The 18,817-nt window shown below is 33.9% G+C and overlaps 1 protein-coding gene across 1 annotated transcript; it reads right to left on the bottom strand.

The window, feature by feature from the left end:
- Positions 1 to 1,520: 1,520 nt before the first annotated feature.
- mop (tyrosine-protein phosphatase non-receptor type protein myopic) lies at positions 1,521 to 18,476 on the bottom strand. Its single transcript, XM_085186792.1, has 21 exons — positions 18,240 to 18,476; positions 17,969 to 18,171; positions 17,365 to 17,687; positions 16,740 to 16,913; positions 16,195 to 16,481; positions 15,752 to 15,942; positions 13,469 to 13,613; positions 12,905 to 13,136; positions 12,250 to 12,449; positions 11,625 to 11,757; positions 10,984 to 11,157; positions 10,684 to 10,839; positions 10,267 to 10,353; positions 8,156 to 10,150; positions 7,357 to 7,997; positions 5,084 to 5,227; positions 4,595 to 4,723; positions 3,902 to 4,083; positions 3,460 to 3,644; positions 2,864 to 2,986; positions 1,521 to 2,666 (listed from the first exon to the last, which is right to left on the bottom strand). The coding sequence occupies exons 1-21, from the start codon at positions 18,324 to 18,326 to the stop codon at positions 2,449 to 2,451; spliced, it is 6,009 nt and encodes a 2,002-aa protein (XP_085042918.1). The 5' UTR covers positions 18,327 to 18,476; the 3' UTR covers positions 1,521 to 2,448.
- Positions 18,477 to 18,817: the final 341 nt, after the last annotated feature.

Raw genomic sequence — 18,817 nt, 5'->3', positions numbered from 1 at the left:
TCGGAATCGATCCTACGATCGATCGGCCACTCTTGCCACTGGACTGAAACGAGGTCAATATTGCAAGGCTCACAACGGAACACTGCTCAAGATATATTTTATTATATCGAATTACTAGAATAATATAAATAGTTAAACTTTCGAGACAAAAGTAAATTGGGACCTATTCGGTAACAAGTCCAAAGACAATATGATTTCAACGGAGGGTTTTCAAATGTTGTCGATTATCCTCCTCCATAAAATAAGTTAATTTAAAAGAAAATAAACAGTCATGCTCATGCAAACCGTAAAAATAACAATGTAATGTGCACCTATTTACTTTTAGATATGCTAATATGTTAAGAAAATAAGCGTAAATTCACTAAGAGTTTTATTGTGAATTATGATTGAAAACTAAATGAATTCAATTTTACAACTTATAAACACTTACTACAACAATACTGTATGTAGAAATAATTAAGAAAAAAACCTTTACACGAACAAATCTGTTCAAAGCTAAAGTCAAAGCTAATATTAATAAATGATAATTCATCCCCCGAGTGAGAACCGAACCCACGGTTACACCCTTGTTCCCCTGGGCCACGGCAGCTTCAATTCTTCTATAATTATAACTTAATAATACCAAACTGGCTTCAGTAATGTAACTATCTATATATTACAATAAACAATGAAATACACTGTAGATCATCAGTGACATTAAATATACTACGTAAGGTGCAGCATTCCTGTGGAAGGCATGCGAAGATAATCCATAGAACAAAAACTGTACATAACTATAGGCCATCAGCTGTTTCATTCAATTAGACAGCAACTGCAAGGTTGTCGCGAGCGCGAGACAGAATGAATAGTGTTTTTGCTGACATCTGTCGTCTTGGAACTTTAATATCTTATACTTTATACAAAAGTAATGCAAATAACTTACTTAAATGTGTTATGTTATTTATAGCTTCAACTAGAACAAACAAAAAAAAAATATGAAATATTATAATCAGCTTAACGCTTTATCCCGCACACATCAGAGTAGGCAGAAAGAATCTAGTGATAAGGCACTCAGTTCTACACTTTCCGCCGAATACATTCGATGTTTACTATTTCTGAATAAATAGATGCCGTTATGGCACAGTTGTAATAAATTTGAAAACACAACTTGAATGCACATAATGGATGTAGGTTCAATTCCTAGGATAAGAAATAAGATTTTAAATTGGATCTGACAATATGTAACGTTTAACATCACGTAGTACGATAAGTTGTTAATATTTTTAAACGTTATACTGATTCAAGATATATATTTATGCTTTTGGCAGGGCAGCATGAAGATTTGTCATAATAATGAACTTCACAGTACAATAAATTTGTTAAATAAAAATATGTGAAACAAATTTTATTATTTTAAAAATCTATCTATCTTTTAATAATCTCTATCAATCATCACGAATCAAGGTGATGTCTAAATAAAATCTAATTCAGTTTTCATCTAATATTAATATATATTAGGGTATTTAAATGATACACAAATATCATCTGCAATATTTATTTAATATCAATACAGTAATTATCATAATAAATTTATACCAGTCTCTAAAATACTTACTTCGGGCCAATGCACCTTAAATTTAAAAAATCTTCACTTATAACACTTTTATTGGATAATATAATATACATATTGCTAACATTATCAAGTAAGGCATGAATAACCATATCTTATACTTAGGAATGTGTAAAATAAATTAAAACACTAGCTCGTTTGACAAATATCTAAGTCACCTATAATAATAATTTTAATCAAAAATGTTAATGAAATATCATTAAAGTTCAATAAACCTGTTTTAAAAAACTGGTACTTTTTATAAATATTTAAAATTAAAATTTGCATGAATTGGAAAGAATTTTTGTCTACTATGAATTTATTCTATGGAATTTTACAACAGTATAGATTCTATTTAAAAGGAGTAAAAATAATTAACTATAATAAGAATATTAGTAAAGCATGTATGTAATATATAAATTATTAATACTTGAATTAAATTTTGACTCTAGATCATAAAACATCAATAAAATAAAGTCAATACTGATATCAAATAATAAAAGTATGCTAAGAATAACAGTAAGTAAGTCATATCTGACATTCAGTATATTTCCCACAAAATGCATTGTTTTTAGTTATATAACTTTTATTCTGAAACTATGCGTATTTAAATTACATAGAATTACATTAAATTGATAATAATTTTTATATATATTTAATATCGCTTTTGTTCCTTTTTAAAACTACTAATTTATAAATAATAATCAAATATGTATTATTTAATGAATGTATCGCATGTTTAATAATAAAGAAGTAACTTAATTAAGAATTTTCACTTGACAAAGCTATTTCAGTGTTACTATAATTTCTTATTAAACATACAACCTAATTAAATTCCAACATAAAATTTGCCTACTATATTATTTCTTCTTCAAACTCCACAATGGGTCCAAAAAGTTGAGAGGATCTTTCATATCACCACTTTTAAGTCCGGGAGCTTGTTTCATTTCTTCAAAGGATTCTTTGGAAAATTTAGTTTTGCTTGAAGTCGTTGGTATTGCGGGGGAAGGAGTGACTGGGGGTAAAATGGAGGCACCACTTGCTACTGATACCGCTTCGCCGTTGAAATTTGTTGTACCTGCAATAATTAAATTAATGACTTTTTTTGCTTCACTTTGTTTCCCGCATATAGCAAGCAGAGTAGACTGAGTCTTCCCAATGAAATGAAAATAAGTGATTCAAGTGAGTTATCAGATGAAAGGACTCTGGCTAATAAGTTAAGCCTGAATTTTAGAAAAAGCTTTAGATCTCCATCGACTCGATTTTTATACCTACCAGAACAAAGCACTCCTTGCACGTAATAAAGAACAGTTCGGTATGCGTCTGCCAAGTATTTCGTATCTTCTAGAACATTTGTCCGGTGCTTATATAAGTTGATGCAAGCAGCGTCTAACATGTCTGTGAATATAAATTGCATTTATTTTTTGTTGCCAGATCTTTTTTAGTCTTGTAAATTATAACCATTTTTTTTCGAATTCGAATATACTGAAAAGATGAATAATATAACGAAATATGAAATTATAAGAGAATGTTTCATTTTTTTGATGTTTGACATTTAGAAATTAAAAAAGAGCTAATTTAGGTACTACTGTTTCGAATATGAGCATAGCTGAAATTTGGCATGTACATACATGCCAAATTTCAGCTCAATCGGACATAGGGAAGTGGCTAAAATTTAATTTGTGAACCTTCACATCGAAACATACATACAAATCAAGTTTAATAAAAGCTTTTAAAAATCTTTTTAATCTAATAATCTTGGAAGTCGATGTTACATTACGTTAATGGTTTCTATTGTACCTACTATCATAATTTGTTCCAAATTTACCGCATCATATTGTCGCTATACTATATACTACTGGCTCACTCACCCGCGAGGCGCAGGTCCCCGGCGCGCACCTGGCATAACGCCAGCAGCAGCAACGCGAGCACGGCGCTGCGGCCCGCGCCGCGCGCGCACTGCACGCACGCGCCCGCCAGCTGGTTGCTGACGCGCCCCGTGTACGTCGCGCACAGCACGGCGTCCGCCAGCAGCACTAGTGGTGGGCACACCACCCTGTGTAGGATACAATGTTGTTATTACTATAACATGCACTTATACTTTACCAATATTTTAAATTTACAAATTGTCAACTACAATAAAATTCTATCAGTAGAGTTAAAATATTCTTTACTTATACAAAATTACCTTATTTCATATTTAGATATTAAACTAATTACATATATTTACAATAATATAACTTCAATAAACAAATTAAAACAAAAAAACTCATCTGCTTAAAAATAGATTCTCAATTAAAAAAATCAACTCACTTAGCAGGATACACGTTAATCTGGTAGTGCAGCACTTTTGACACGTTCTTTCCTTGCGCAATAGTGATGTGTCGCTCCGTCCAGTGAACAGTGCACGTCACTTCATCGAGAGTGACCCGCAATCCCGAAGAGAGTTCCAGACACTGGCCTTTTGCCGTTGGCCAGTAGGCTTTGCCTTGCATCTAGAATTTGGACATAATTATACATTATATAATGATGTACAAAATGTCACTACTGAAGACATACATGGAGACTGGAGACTGGACATGTACTGGAGTAAATGTTGGTTGTGAGTTCAAGCTCTGTTAAAATCTCATGTCTATATATCCTTCAATACTACTATATATATTCGCAAAGTGGCGGGCAACAGCTGGATGCGAAGAGCTAAAGATCGAGCTCAGTGGCGTGCCATTGGAGAGGCCTATGTCCAGCAGTGGACGACGACTAGCTGATGATGATGATGATGACTACTATATATTTATAGGTATACTAATATTATAAAACAACTAGTTTAGTAGTAGTTTAGAATTGAGAAAATGTTTTTGTAAAGAGTCCATTGTTTCACCGGGGAAGGCTGTGAGCTATATTTAATTGCCCAAAGGGCGTGCGTGAATTTACATGCGTGAATGTCATATCACATGTATGGACGTAATGTCACAGATGTGGATGTGAGATATCATGTATCGTACATACCTCTATTTCGCTCAACAAACAGACAATGCAAGCAATCTTGTTCTCCAACATTGCCTTCCAAAAAATGGTGTATTCGGCTTCGTCTGGACATTTTGATATCACTAAAGGTACGCACCAAGAAGCCAATTGCTAAAAAGACATTATTAAAGAACATATTATACATAATTAAACAGATGCAATAAAAGTAAAATAGCATTTTCATTTTACTCAGACATTTTCTTTTGTCAATATTCATAGTTCTATGTAGTACACAATCAAAACATTTTTTAAGTAGATATAAATTAACTTTTCCAAAAAATCTTTAAAAAAATTTAGGTGAAGAAGAAAATATATCCTACCGTTAACAAAATGTTAAGCTAGCTTCTTTTGTTTGTTAAATGTAGGTTATACATAATTTACCTTGTAATAGCGTAGCGTTTGGCGCTCCGTTCTCTCTGACTACCCCACTAGGGGTAAAGCATGAAGATGTGTATGTATGTATGTACGTACCTTGTAATACGACGCATTTATATAAGCATCGGGATCAGACTTGAGAGTCAGTCGAGAATCATCGTAAGGCACCACTTCAGCCACTATATTGCCGGAGGAATGCTGCATCGCTTTGTTTTTAGATCTGCTCATGTTTTCTTTTGCCTAAAATATGTATTAAGATTTATTATATTAAATTTATTTAAATAAGTCAACTGCTGTTTGTTTATTATTTCATAATTTAAAATGTTTAAGTTTGCAATCGCATAAGCATATCTCTTACAAATGGATCTTGTAGACAAAGATATAAAAAATAATCTTTTATTATCAAGCAACATATGCTCATAGTAAGTGGTTGCTAATTAAAATCTCCCGACACAAAAAGCTCTAAAACAGTTAACAAACAAGGACAGAAAAGCTGATAATCTTCAAACAGCTAAACATATTTGCTTGAATCATGGCTAAAATACTAACTTTAATTCATTTTCCAAACAAAAAAAACTGAATCAAAATAGGTTCCTACTGAATCAATATAAAATGAATCTATTTGGATCTATGATGCTTCAGACAGTTATACAGATACATATATGGAAACTTTTGGTATACGTGGCATGGTTCTAGATATCTTTCGCTCGTATTTAACTAACCGCTCTCAGTATGTTAAAATTGATCAATTTGTAAGTGACAAAGCAGGTATTTCATTTGGAGTTCCGCAGGGAAGCGTTTTGGGTCCCACTCTATTCCTATTATACGTAAATAGCCTATGCAATATGTCACTGCCCAACTGTAAAATCATTGCTTATGCAGACGACACTGTGTTAATAATACATGGGAGAGAATGGATTGAGGCCAAAAATTACGCCGAGAATGCTATCAGGTTGGTGACACAATGGTATGATGACAACCTTTTGACTATCAACATTGATAAAACTAAATTTGTAGCTTTCTCTCACCGACTCAGCTCCCAACCGACATCTGACTTTGTTATCAAAGCGCATACTTGCTCTCATCAAAACAACTGCAGTTGTCTTAATCTTTCTCGCGCCTTCAATATTAAATATTTGGGAGTTACTATAGATTGCTGTTTAAGCTGGTCACTTCATATTCACAATTTATCCAACCGCATACGTAAAATAATTCCGGTATTTAAAAAATTAAGAAACTCGTGTGATTCTGACATCCTACTCACAGTATATTATGCTCTCATTCAAAGTCTTCTAAGCTATTGCATCGTTGTTTGGGGGGGCGCCAGCAAAAACACAATACTTTCCTTAGAACGCGCACAAAGAGCCATACTGAAAGTTATGCTACGGAAACCTAGGCGTTACAGTACCGATCTACTCTACCGTGACACCTCTGTTCTATCAGTCAGGAAGCTCTTTATAATGTTGGTAATACTCCGCAAGCATAAAAGTATTGTTTTCAGGCCTAATTGCAACCGTAATAAGTCCAGGGTCTGTGAAACTTTGTATTCCAGAACGAGGTCTGCTCGCACACACTTTTACATTATCAGCGACCACATTTATAATAAAATTAATAAACATAAATATATATATCCACTACCTTTTATTAAATGCAAAAAAATAATTAGAACTTGGATTCACAAACTGTCCTACATTGAAACTGAGAATTTTCTTCTCAACTAAATAAATACACACTTACATATCTAAAAGTAAACATACACACACACATACATAAACATACTCACACACGAATACGAATCACATACTCTCTCATACGAATAATCACACATACATATACTCACACATACACATACTCACACATCCACATACTCACACATACTCGACGTGATAATTACGCTTTGTTCATTGATTAATAATTTTATAAGTCTAGTTAGTTTTTTCTTTTTTTGTTTTGACGATTTTGAAAGATTATATAGTGTTTCTTGTTTTCCACTTTATGTTTATACACTTTATATTTATAATATTTAACTGATAATTAATGCTTCAAATGTCTAAAACGTCATTAAAAATTGTAAAGGGGCAAAGACGCTGGTGGCTGTGACACAGTTTATACTAGTACGGCCACCAACGCACTCCTCTTAACTCAAGAGGCAATTTGTAACATTTAAGTTGATATGAATAAATATATTTGATATTTGATATTTGATATGCACTTATAAACAAACACAGACACGTTAAAGTCAAAGTCAAATAATTTATACATGCTTCATTTTTTAAACTTATAACATCTTTTTAAATCCTGTTGTTTTAGTAATTATTATATATTGATTTTTAAAATGAGTATTATTATTTGAAAAAAAACTAACTAACCTGTACATCTTGGAAAATCTTCCATTTAGCATCTAAAACAGTTATGCCGCTAGGTGTTCTATTCGTCAACGAATCTGTTAGTTTTTGCAGATTCTTCACTTCCTGCGTGAATTGATTCAAGAGACTTGGATCAGAGAATATCTCTTTTTTTGCCGGTCTTTCTATAATTTCAGGTTTTGGTACTTGTTTGACTGGCTCCAATTTTGGTACCGTAGGCTTAACAATGGCTTTTTCGGATATTTGTGGCACTTTTATTTCGGGCATAAGTGGTTTTTGTTCTACGGAGAAGTCAATGTCGGATAAAAGATCAAAGGTCGACAGTTCTTTATTATCTTCTTTGGTTAAAGTTTTGGTTTCTGGAATCTCTTTTCGACTATTTTCGAAGGGAGTTTCAATTGCTTTTAGGTCTTTTTGCTTAATTTCTTTTGGTTGATTTTGATCGACTGTAGTATTAGATGGATAATTTTGATTGTTTCCAATATTTGACTGACTCGATAAAATATTTTCTTGATAATTTTGATTTAAGCTTACATTTGATTGATTCTGATTAACTGCAATGCTTGTTACATAATTTGATTGAGAATTTGAGGAGTTGTTTGCATATGTGTTTTGGTCCGCGACATTTTCTTTCGCATTTGTAACTGGAAAGGAAAAAATAAATAAAACTAAAATATTTTGTTGCTTTAAAACGTTTATTCCCATAAATATCACAATTTTCTAACTACAGACTACTAGAGGAACATTAGAACAAATGAATATACCAGATTTATGTACGTTAGTATTTACAACAAACTCTTACCTTGGTTGCTTGAATATGTAACACTTGAGTTATGAATCTGTCCAGACTGCATGTAAGTGGAATTGTTCATATTGGCCCCATAATTAGTTGTGATTTCTACAGATTGGGTGGCTATTGGTATTTCATTTGCCTGATTCGTCGCTGTCAGATATCCATACGGTAAATTATAGTAGGTGGCATTATTATCAGCAGGCATTTGAGGAATTTCAGAAGGAGATTGAACAGTTTCACAGGCGCCAGCACTTGTATACGTTCCGGAAGCACTCCAATTTTGATCTTTTCCAGATTGCTCCACATTTCCATAATTAGAGTACGTATTTTGCGACCCATAGTTGTAGTCGTAATTGCCGCTCGTAGCATTAAACGTATAGCCAGGATGATTTTGGTACATTTGTCCATAGTTAGTTTGTTCTGTGTATTGAGTATTTTGCGGAAATGTCTGATCAGGATAACTTATCGGATTTTGCTGATTTAAATGCTGATAAGTGGGAACGTTTGAAGACAATGCTTCACCCTTTGCGTGAGATTTTATAGGCTTGTCTAAAGCATCTAATTGGGATAGGTTCGGATCTGGCACATTGTATGTTTGCCCTGCACTAAGCGCTTGTGAATTAGTAGTAGTAGTAGTGAAGGCGAGACCATCTGCGCTTGTATATACATAGCCTTGAGATACACTGTCATATGCAAGTGAATACGGATATTGTTGGTCAGTACTGTATCCAGTTGCTGCCGGGATCGTACTCGAATTTGGGATAGATGTAGGCATGGAATTAGGGATAGAACTCGAGATGGAGTGTGGAATATTTTGTATAGGATTAGAGAAATTAATGGATTGCGGTTCATTTGATATCGGAGTGTTGGTCATTGAATACGCCATGTTAGGATTTTGAAATTGATTACCGATATTTTGAACAGGATTTTGCATAGGATTGGATATATTCTGTATCGGACTTTGCATATTTTGTACGGAAGTTTGCAAAGCCGAAGCTCCAGCTTGCATGGGATTTGGAATATTTTGGGAGGGATTTTGCATATTTTGCATTGGATTCACAACATTATGCATGGGAGGACCTCCAGCTTGCATTAAATTTAAATTATTTTGGTTGGGATTTTGCATATTTTGGATGGGATTCGAAACGTTTTGCGTAGCAGGAACACCAGGTTGCATAGAGTTTTGAATATTTGGAATGGGATTCAGCATATTTTGCATAGCAGGAACACTAGCTTGCATTGAATTTGGAATATTTTGAATGGGATTCTGCATATTCTGCATAGAATTTGGTACAGAGTAAGGTACATTTGGCTGATACATATTTTGTCCTTGGCTTACATTGGTTTGGCCATATTGTTGCGTTGGATCGCTAGTGTATGGATAATTCATGCTGTTTCCAGGCGGGAGAGGTGACTCTACAAGATTTGTGTTAGAGTTTTGACCAGCACTGCTGTAAGTCGCCATATTCGGCGTAAAGGCTTGAGGATATTGAACACTATAGTGCGTTTGAGCATATTCTCCACTATAGTTATTAGTCTGCTCAGGTTTAGCAGAAACGTTCATTTGCGCGAAACTCGCATTAAAATCTTGATTGACTTGGTTAAATTGGGCATTAGGATTCACTTGCCCTTGCATATAATGTTCATTATAGTTACTATACTGATTTTCATTGGGATTTTGAGTCATATTGGGATAAGCAGTTGGATTTTGTGAATCGGTGACTGCTGTAGAATTATTTTCTGTGGCGGAATAATAAGGATTGCTGTAAATTTGTGGGTCGGCAATTTGAGTGGCATATTGAGGGGGAGTGTACGAACTGTAACTATAGTTCTCATCTGGCTTGCTATACTTGGTCATAGGATAAGCGTAGCTAGTCTGTGAGTTGTAAGGGTCAGTATCGGGCGGCGCATAGGGCGTGTACTGTCGGGAGTAGGGATTCTGCATCATTTGCATTCCTTGCGGCATTACCACGCCGTCGGGCATGGGTTGCGTTAGTTCTGTGGCTGTAAATAGTTTAAAATTTCGATTTTTAACGAATTTTTTGCCAGTTTTTATAATAAACTTTTTTAACCTATTTCTCCTTTAAAAATAAGTATTTTTTAATATAATACTATATTACCTTCTGACCCAACAGGCGCCGGTCTCACTGAAGTGGGATATATCGATTCTGGATAGTATGCTTCAGTGGGCGTTTGTTCCGCTGGTACTATAATTAAGCAGAAAGTTAATATTTATATTGTGTATATTATTTTTCTTTGGTAACAATAACAATAAAATATTAAATAGGTGATATTATAAACAAGTATAAAATAAGTTGTAAAACATTTGATATACACCATTGTTTGTACAATTTGACTATCACTGAAACTATAATTAATCGACTTTCTAATCTTCAGATTCTATATCCTTAAATTATTAAATTGACCTCTTCAATTAGAACCAACTAAATACAAAAATACACATACTTACAAATATTTTTGTGTTACCTATACATTCTTTGAGAATTATAATTATTTTCTGAACATAAAAAGCCTACCTTGCGGTACTTGCGATCTGCCAAGCGATCTATTCTTCATATAAGGTAAATAATCCTTCAATTTTAGTGTTCCACCACTAGTGGGGGTAGGAACGCTATCTAGAACTTTTGTAGGAGCCGATGATGTGGATACTGTAGCGGGCGTAGATGTTGGGGCTGGTGAAGACAAGTGAGAAATGTGGATATAAATACATGTATTGTAAGCTGTTGTTTAATTTTACATACATTGGTCCGGTACTAAAAGCCAATAACAATGCAGCTCCGAGTTTTTTAAATTATTTCAGGGTTTAAGAAGCGTACCTCTCTGCGCGTGGCGTTGCTCGTGCGTGTCGCGCTCCTCGCGCTGCACCTGGCACACAGAGCGCGCGCGCGCCACCAGCGCTGACACGTTGTGCGCCAGCTTACGGTAGAATTCCAGCCCCTTCTGCGACTTGCCCAGCAGCTCCGCGTGCGTGTCGTACGACGTCGTCAGCGCTGCGCATAGGAAAAAAACTGGTTTGAAAACTTTTGCCACATTTTTTACAATATACACAGCTTGCCACAGCTTTCAAGAGCTTTTGAGGCTAGTCGTAGGCACAAAGTATGACTGTACCGACTAGTTGTGTGTGTAAATTTATATTTTTATTTCTTCACTCTGGTGTCGAGGCCAAAGCACGGCGTTGAGTCCTGCCACTCAACACACAATGCCTCCAGAATTCGGCGGAAAGAGGGGAACTGAGTGTCTCACTAGATTCCCTTTGCCTACACTGCTGTGTGCAGGATACAGCGTGAAGCTGATTTTAAGAACTTTTGCGCAATGTTTACTCGGAATGAGAATAATCAAAGGTAAGAAAATTCCTAAAATCAAATCTGTACATCTGTCTACACTTAATCAAGTAAGTTGATATGAGTTATTTTTACATTCAGACATTAACATAAAATGAATAATACAAAATAATCACCATTTATAAGTCCTTCCCTTTTTCGCAGTACATCTGACAGCATACGCCTGGACTCGCCGTACGCAGCATATAGAGACGTCAGCTTGTTGATTATATTCTCTTGGGCGGCTAGATTTTGTTCTATTATTTTTACCTATTGTTTATTGAAAATAAAGTCAAAATAGGAGTCTGTCTAAACTCTCTCTAACGTAAGTCTTTTTTAACTTTAAATTATTTTATAAAACTAGAAATAATAATATTCATATATAATATATATATATATATATATATATATATATATATATATATATATATATATATCTTAGATCCGTCATGGACGAGTCTGGAGGCATCGATCACGATCTCCATGGTCGGATAAGCGTTGCCTGGATTAAGTGGTGGAAGGTCACTGTTGTGGTCTGTGATGGCAGGGTACCGTCCAAACCTGAACTTTTCCGACTTAGGGGCTGACCCAGGACCTATAAGGATAGTGCTCAAGTCCGGGCTCTGGCAGGCCATATACCCGGTTTTTGACACATTGCCAATATGCATTTCATTCATGGAGAATGGTTATGTAACGTTAATGCTGCAGCTAGAATGTATCGGAAAAGATACCAAAAGTCTGAGAGAGACAACACTAGCGTACCGTCGGCGTGTGTTTCTCCAGCTCCTCCTTGAATATGTCCTCGGGCGCGTCGTGCGGGCGCGCAAGCAGCACGGCCGTGACGTCATCGCTGGCGGCGGCGGCGCGCAGCTGCTGCATGAGCGCGTCCCGCTGACGCTGCATCTCGCGCGCCTTGTTCACCACATAGCGCATCTCCTTCATTGTCTCGCGGTCTAGACCCTCTGTTGACACAATATTAATTTTGTATTATTAATTTAACAACAAATCTTCGCAGGGCGGCCACAACTCGTCGACCATACTATATAATTCAATATAATGACTGTGGAGTTATGTAGACATATCACATATTACAAAAGGCATACATTTTTGTAATTGTACTTTATAAGTTTTTTTCTTTATTTATAATTTTTGAGGATAATTTAAGCTCGTTATTGGTATATATGTAGCCTGTATCTTGAAATAATTGCAATAATTTTGACAAACTTTTTAACATTTTTTTTTAAATAAAAATATCCATATAAGCAACATGAATCAATCTACTTCATTGTGGCATGGCGGTCAAATATCTGACTGTAAATTTGATGGTTGTGGGTTATGTCTCAGACAGAAAACGAAGAACAAAGTAGTATACAAAAATAAACATCAGCATGAAGTTAAAAATTTAAAACAAACTCACCAATATTATCAATACTCGGTATTTTACTCTGCAGTACATGCAAGGGCTGTGACAACAATCTCAAATTAGTAATATGCAATGTCATAGCTTTGTGTAACACTTGGTTACTCTCATTGGTGCGGGCATGCGCCTCTTGATACTTGTGGTATTCACGAGATATCTCCGTTTGAACTATGGAAGGGGGACGAGGGCCCATTTGCTTTTGGAATTCTTTTTCTTTCATTGTTTCCTCCTAGAATAACACCAATATTACTTATTTAAGCTGAAGAGAATTTAATGTACTCAAGAACAACTGGTTTGAATTACAAAAATCTTTTTATGTTGGATAGCTCACTCTATATCTTTCTTATACAGAATCCATAAGCTTTATTTTGTTTTGTTAATCATTTTGATGTGACAACCTATACCTATTACTTTATATTCCTTGTCTGTTAATCATAATAAAAGGATAAGCAATCATTTTACTTTAAATCATTTCTATTTACAACAAAAGTATTTAAAACTATACATGAATTATTTTTTTTACATTTGAACAAAAAAATCTCCTTTATATCATTCTTGTACCTGTATTAGACTTTTAATTTCATCCAATGAATGCTCCACGTCACTTATAATCTCAGCAAGATTGTTCATAGAATCCACTAAAACTGGAATAATTTCCCCTTTAGCATTCATTGCGGCACACCTGTCCACTATTTCTTGAGGAATTCTGTAAATAAAACGTTTACCTAACATGTAATGTCAATATTCAAAACAATAGGCGCCAGCGTGTAAGACATATCGGCGGAAAATGGGGACTTCCATTTTCCGTTTTCAGCCAAATGCCTCCAAACATTGCATTTTGGTGTGGCAGAACTCAACTCCGCGCTTTGAATCAAGGTATTAAAGATTAAGATATTATTTGTTTGGAATATTATGTCAAAAAGAAATTCTTAACATCAGATAGTACAGATGCATATCTATATACATATTTCTTAAGAAAAGAAATAATAAAGAATTTATAGAATAGATCTAAGTAATCCTATATCTTATAAAACAAAGTCGCTTTTCGTGTCTGTCTGTTGTTTCTAACTCTTCTTCTTCTAAACCACCCAACGGATTTTGATGCGGTCTTCACCATTAAGTCGATTGTTTTTCGTAGAAGGTTTATATATAGTTTATTATTTGTACATTCTTATGTAAATTAACATAAATACGATAAATGTGTATAAAGTCCTACCCGTTGAGACACTTTCGCGCGTGCGCTGCTCTAATGGTAAGTACTACATGAAAAAAATGTACTGGAGTATTGTTCCTCTTAATAAGATCTACAAAAAAGTCCGCGAGGGCATATTCATATTTTTTAAGAATAACGTGTAGTGATCATTTTTCTGTCTAAAAATAATAATTTCAATATATTTTTTATTGTGAGTCATATTTTTCCATAATGGTATTAATCCTTATCCTTTAAAATACTTTATTAATTTTCTACGTTTAACGAAGATTAAATTTGCTTTTTAAAATATTTCGAAATTGCGAATAGTTTTACAGAAAAAAGCATTTAATTGTTGACACATCCCGCCGTTGACACATCAGCTGTATGTTACTCAAGTTTCACTTATCCCTTACTCTCAGCATATAAATAAGTATATTAGTTACGTTGGCTATTTAATGTAGATCGAAACTGTCTTTTACTGTTTTTCATTTTAATAAGTACTTTAGAAGTTGTTACAATATCAAAATATCCTTGCTGCGAAACAGCTCGCCACTCGCCATGCGTCCGCCTGCCTTACACGCATCGGTGGTTCAGTGGTAGAATGCTCGCCTGCCACGCGGGCGGCCCGGGTCCGATTCCCGGCCGATGCATGTTATCCATTCCTCACAGGCAGCCACGTAGTGCTTGCTTTTCATCAGGGACACATACCCTCTTCAGCATTAACCACAAGCTCGACAAAATTTTTTTATCGTATTTATGTAAATAGCAACGAAGATTTAGATGCGTTTGCACGTATTGGATAATTGGAGTTGAATGTATTATTTCAGCGCGATATATTTGGTTTCATATTTTTTGTAGTAGTTATTAGTAGGTAGGTTTTTGTTTATAATTTCTTCCGTTTAAAAATAGTCATTAAACTATCTAAAAATAGTCATTTAAATATATTTTAATAAGTACTTGAAAAGATTAGTAGCACAGATTTAAAATTACGGTACCTACTAAAAAATCCTTGCCGTGTAAAACAATTGGAAAATCCTTATTGAAACTACGAAAATGCGGGTTGCATTAGGGTTTAATTAATTTTCACATTATCTTAAGTGCTTTGCAAACATACATTATATGAATAATCAAGTAGTAAAAGCGGGCGAAGCCGCAAGAGGGTCGCTAGTATATTTATAAATTCAAGTTGACACTTTATCAGACTACCTAATATTGATACATTCCAAAAAACTGTATTGGAAGTTTAGCCATACAAAGGGCGGTTGTGGGATTTACCTCTAAAAAGGAAGAGAGTGGAAAACAAGGAAGTATGACGTCTCTCTCTCTCAATAAAATATCTTTGGTGGTGAAGAGAGAGAAACATATTACAAGTTGCCAGATTATTAACAAGAAAGTGTACAGTTGCCCTGAGACAAAATATATAATTTTTATATAACTTTAAATTCATAGATCAATTTCTAATAAGATTAATATTGAGTTTGGTCTTTTGACTGAAATTATCTTTGTTCAACAATTCCACTTCATTGTGCATTATCTTGTAACTTGTAATAGATGGATTAATTAACTTCACCATCCAAACCACAATAATCTGTAGAACTCATCTCATAAACAAAAAAAATCATTAAACTTATAGCTTTAAAAATTTTACATACTTTTGATCAGACTCCAAGACATCTAGTTGATCCAATTGTAGAGAAGACATGAATTCTGTCAATTCAGTATTTTTTGCATCAACTTGATTACCTATATGACGTAATAATTTGGCTTTCTCTTCTGAATACATTGAAGAAGCCTCGTGAGCCACCATTGGTACTAATCGAGAGAAAATGTCTGGTCCTGCTACCTGAAATACATAAAATTTTATAAGCACATACATAATATATTTCAGTTTTAAGTATTATTTATTACTGTTTATTTTATTTCAGCTCCATCTACCTTCCACACATGTCAAATTGACAGCATCCTTTTTTTTAAGTTCTTTTAAAAAAATAAAGACTACAAAATAGTAGGATTTTATAATATGTTAATAGTTTATCATATTATAAAATTAGCATGATTTCATTACAATTTTCAACTCAATACTCTAAAAACAAACCTCAGTATCATTGAAATTAATAGCCACAGCGCTAACAAGGCACACAGGTTTCAAATCAGACAGCATATCCTTCTCCGGCACTTCCTCATGATATATGAACTCATTTTCATTCTTTGCAGCTTTCCGTTTTCCTTCCACCACATCATTGGTGAATGTTAAAGCTTCTTGAGTTACTTGAACTGGTTCTATATATTTGGATAATTTTCTTGCCTCACCCAGCTTGTCCACTGATTGTTGGTAAAAGGCAACTCTTTCGCCCATTTTTTGTTGTTCTTCTGCATGCATGCCTAAAAATTGCATGTAATTATTATACTGTTTTACTCAGGGAAGTCTTTTATAATATTAATATTTTGTTGTAGATGTGTGATATCCGTCTAATTACTATACACTATACATACAAATTCTTATTTTTCTTAGTTTTAATTTATTTGAATATATACATATTAATGTACACAATAAAAAAGAGGTGTGGTTTTTAATTAGATCTGTAAGTGTTTTTAATTTTATTTAATATGCAGAATATAATATATATTTTTTATATCTACCTTGATACAAACACACAATACATCCAATATAGGATAATTTAAAAGATAAGTAGCGATGCCAGTAATTGTACAATTTAGTTCCAATGATCTCATGAATGTTGTCAGTGCCAGTGGAAGGACCTAAGTGTGCTAAGGAATTCTTATAAAAGTACATAACTTGAGTTGCCACAGAACCTGGAAAGAATAATTTTAATATGAGACAGTAGTTTAAGAAATCAATAGTATAAAATTATTTACTGTAGTTGTCTATAGATTAGTAGCATAGCCACCATTTACAGCCACCATGGTCAGTGTACATATTTGGTGTAGTCTTAGAACCACATATAAGAGAAGTTAATCGAACTATGCATATACATTATTAACATAACATAACTTAATAACACTTAATATCACAAAATCAGCTTCATGCTGTTTCCCGCACACAGCAGGGTAGGCAGAGGGAATCCAGTGTTAAGACAGTCTGTTCCCCACTTTCTGCAGAATTCTGAAGGCGTTCTGTGTTGAGTGGCAGAACTCAATGCCACATTTTGCCTCGACACCATAGCGCATATAAAGAAAATGGAAATATAAGCATAAATAAATATTTCACACAGTCACAGATGGTAAAAAAAATAATGAATCATACCAATTACACTAGGTTTTCTTGTATCTTGTATACTTTTATCTAAAATGCACTCTTGAGCTTGGGCAAAACAAATCTCTTGCAACAGCTTAAGTATATCACTAGATACATCAGCGCCTGGTGGCTGTGGATACTGTTCTCTCAGAAACTGGAAAGCCCATGCGGCGTGCTGGTAATGCTGACATGCAGATTTAAGACTATCTGCAGTAGTTCTAGGTTCCGAGGAACCAAGCTGAGTGTGTAAAGCTCCAATATTATATAGTACACATGCCATTTCAAATTTTATATCAGCTAAGGAACAGCTCATATTGGCATAAAGGTCTTTCCTACAAAAAAGAAATATATTTAAAAAAAAAAATTTGTACATTATGACATACAATTATGTAAATAATAGATTCTTTGTCCTTATTTTTTTTGTATATGTTAAATATAATACATTTTTATAAATATGACATTTTGCTTTGTATTAATGTTCAATTATCTTATAAGATATTCATATACAAACTCAAATGATAAGAAGAATGAATCATAACTACTGTTGTTTGATGACCAATTAGGTCATAAAAAATCAATACACTTGAGCTAATTTAATTGAAATGCAGATTACCATGCAAAAGTGCAAGCAACGGGTTGGCCTTTTCCCATAGGAAATCGACTTTGTATTGCTCGTAGTTGGCAAAAATATCTGTTTATAGAATTAAGTCCTGTCGTGTCACTGGTAGGTCTTACGGCAGCCGACCGTAAGCCCTCCAGCTGATGTATCTCGTTCCCATAGCTATCAGGATCTTCTCTGTATGCTTCAGCTATATACTGGAAACAATGAAGATCTTAGTACACAAAGAAAGCAAAGAAAACTTCTTATCAAAGAGATTACTTACTTGTTTAAGTTTTGGGCCAAAATGCGTATTTTCCGTGCTTATTTTTAGCTCAAAGCTGAGCAAGGGCAGTTTAGGAACTGCTTCCATGTTTTTAATCTCCTTTTCTGACTAATATAACTTTAAGCTGTTGGTTGAAATAAATTTCATCATAAATTGGATATCTTTAATTGTAATAACAAGCTGTCATTTTTTGTTTGGGTGAATGGTGATCTGTGGAGCGTAGAATGTATAATAATGTATACATACATTCTACGTTATAGTATTTTAATATTTTATACTTGTCAATAGATGAAAAATAAAAAATATAAATTTCCAGTCATAATTTTTTTTGTTTCTTTACGGTAGGCATAAAAATATAAATATTAGAGACATTGCCAATTTATTATTTTTTTTTAATAAAAATACAATTTGCCATATAGATGTAACTAAAATACGTATATTTAATTTTGTAAATTAATAACAAACTTTGTCGTATTGTATATTGCTGCATATTTTAAGTATTCACGACAAGGAACATAAAATATTATACTAGATTCACGATAAGAGTAATAATGTTGTACGGACAATTATAATTATTG

Source organism: Heliconius melpomene, chromosome 1 (assembly GCF_056956725.1).
Source record: "Heliconius melpomene rosina isolate 202511_hmr_F chromosome 1, ASM5695672v1, whole genome shotgun sequence".
In the NCBI taxonomy this organism is placed as follows: Eukaryota; Metazoa; Arthropoda; class Insecta; order Lepidoptera; family Nymphalidae; genus Heliconius; species Heliconius melpomene.
The sequence above is the reverse complement of the archived record's forward strand: the minus strand, read 5'-3'. Positions and strand labels throughout refer to the sequence as shown.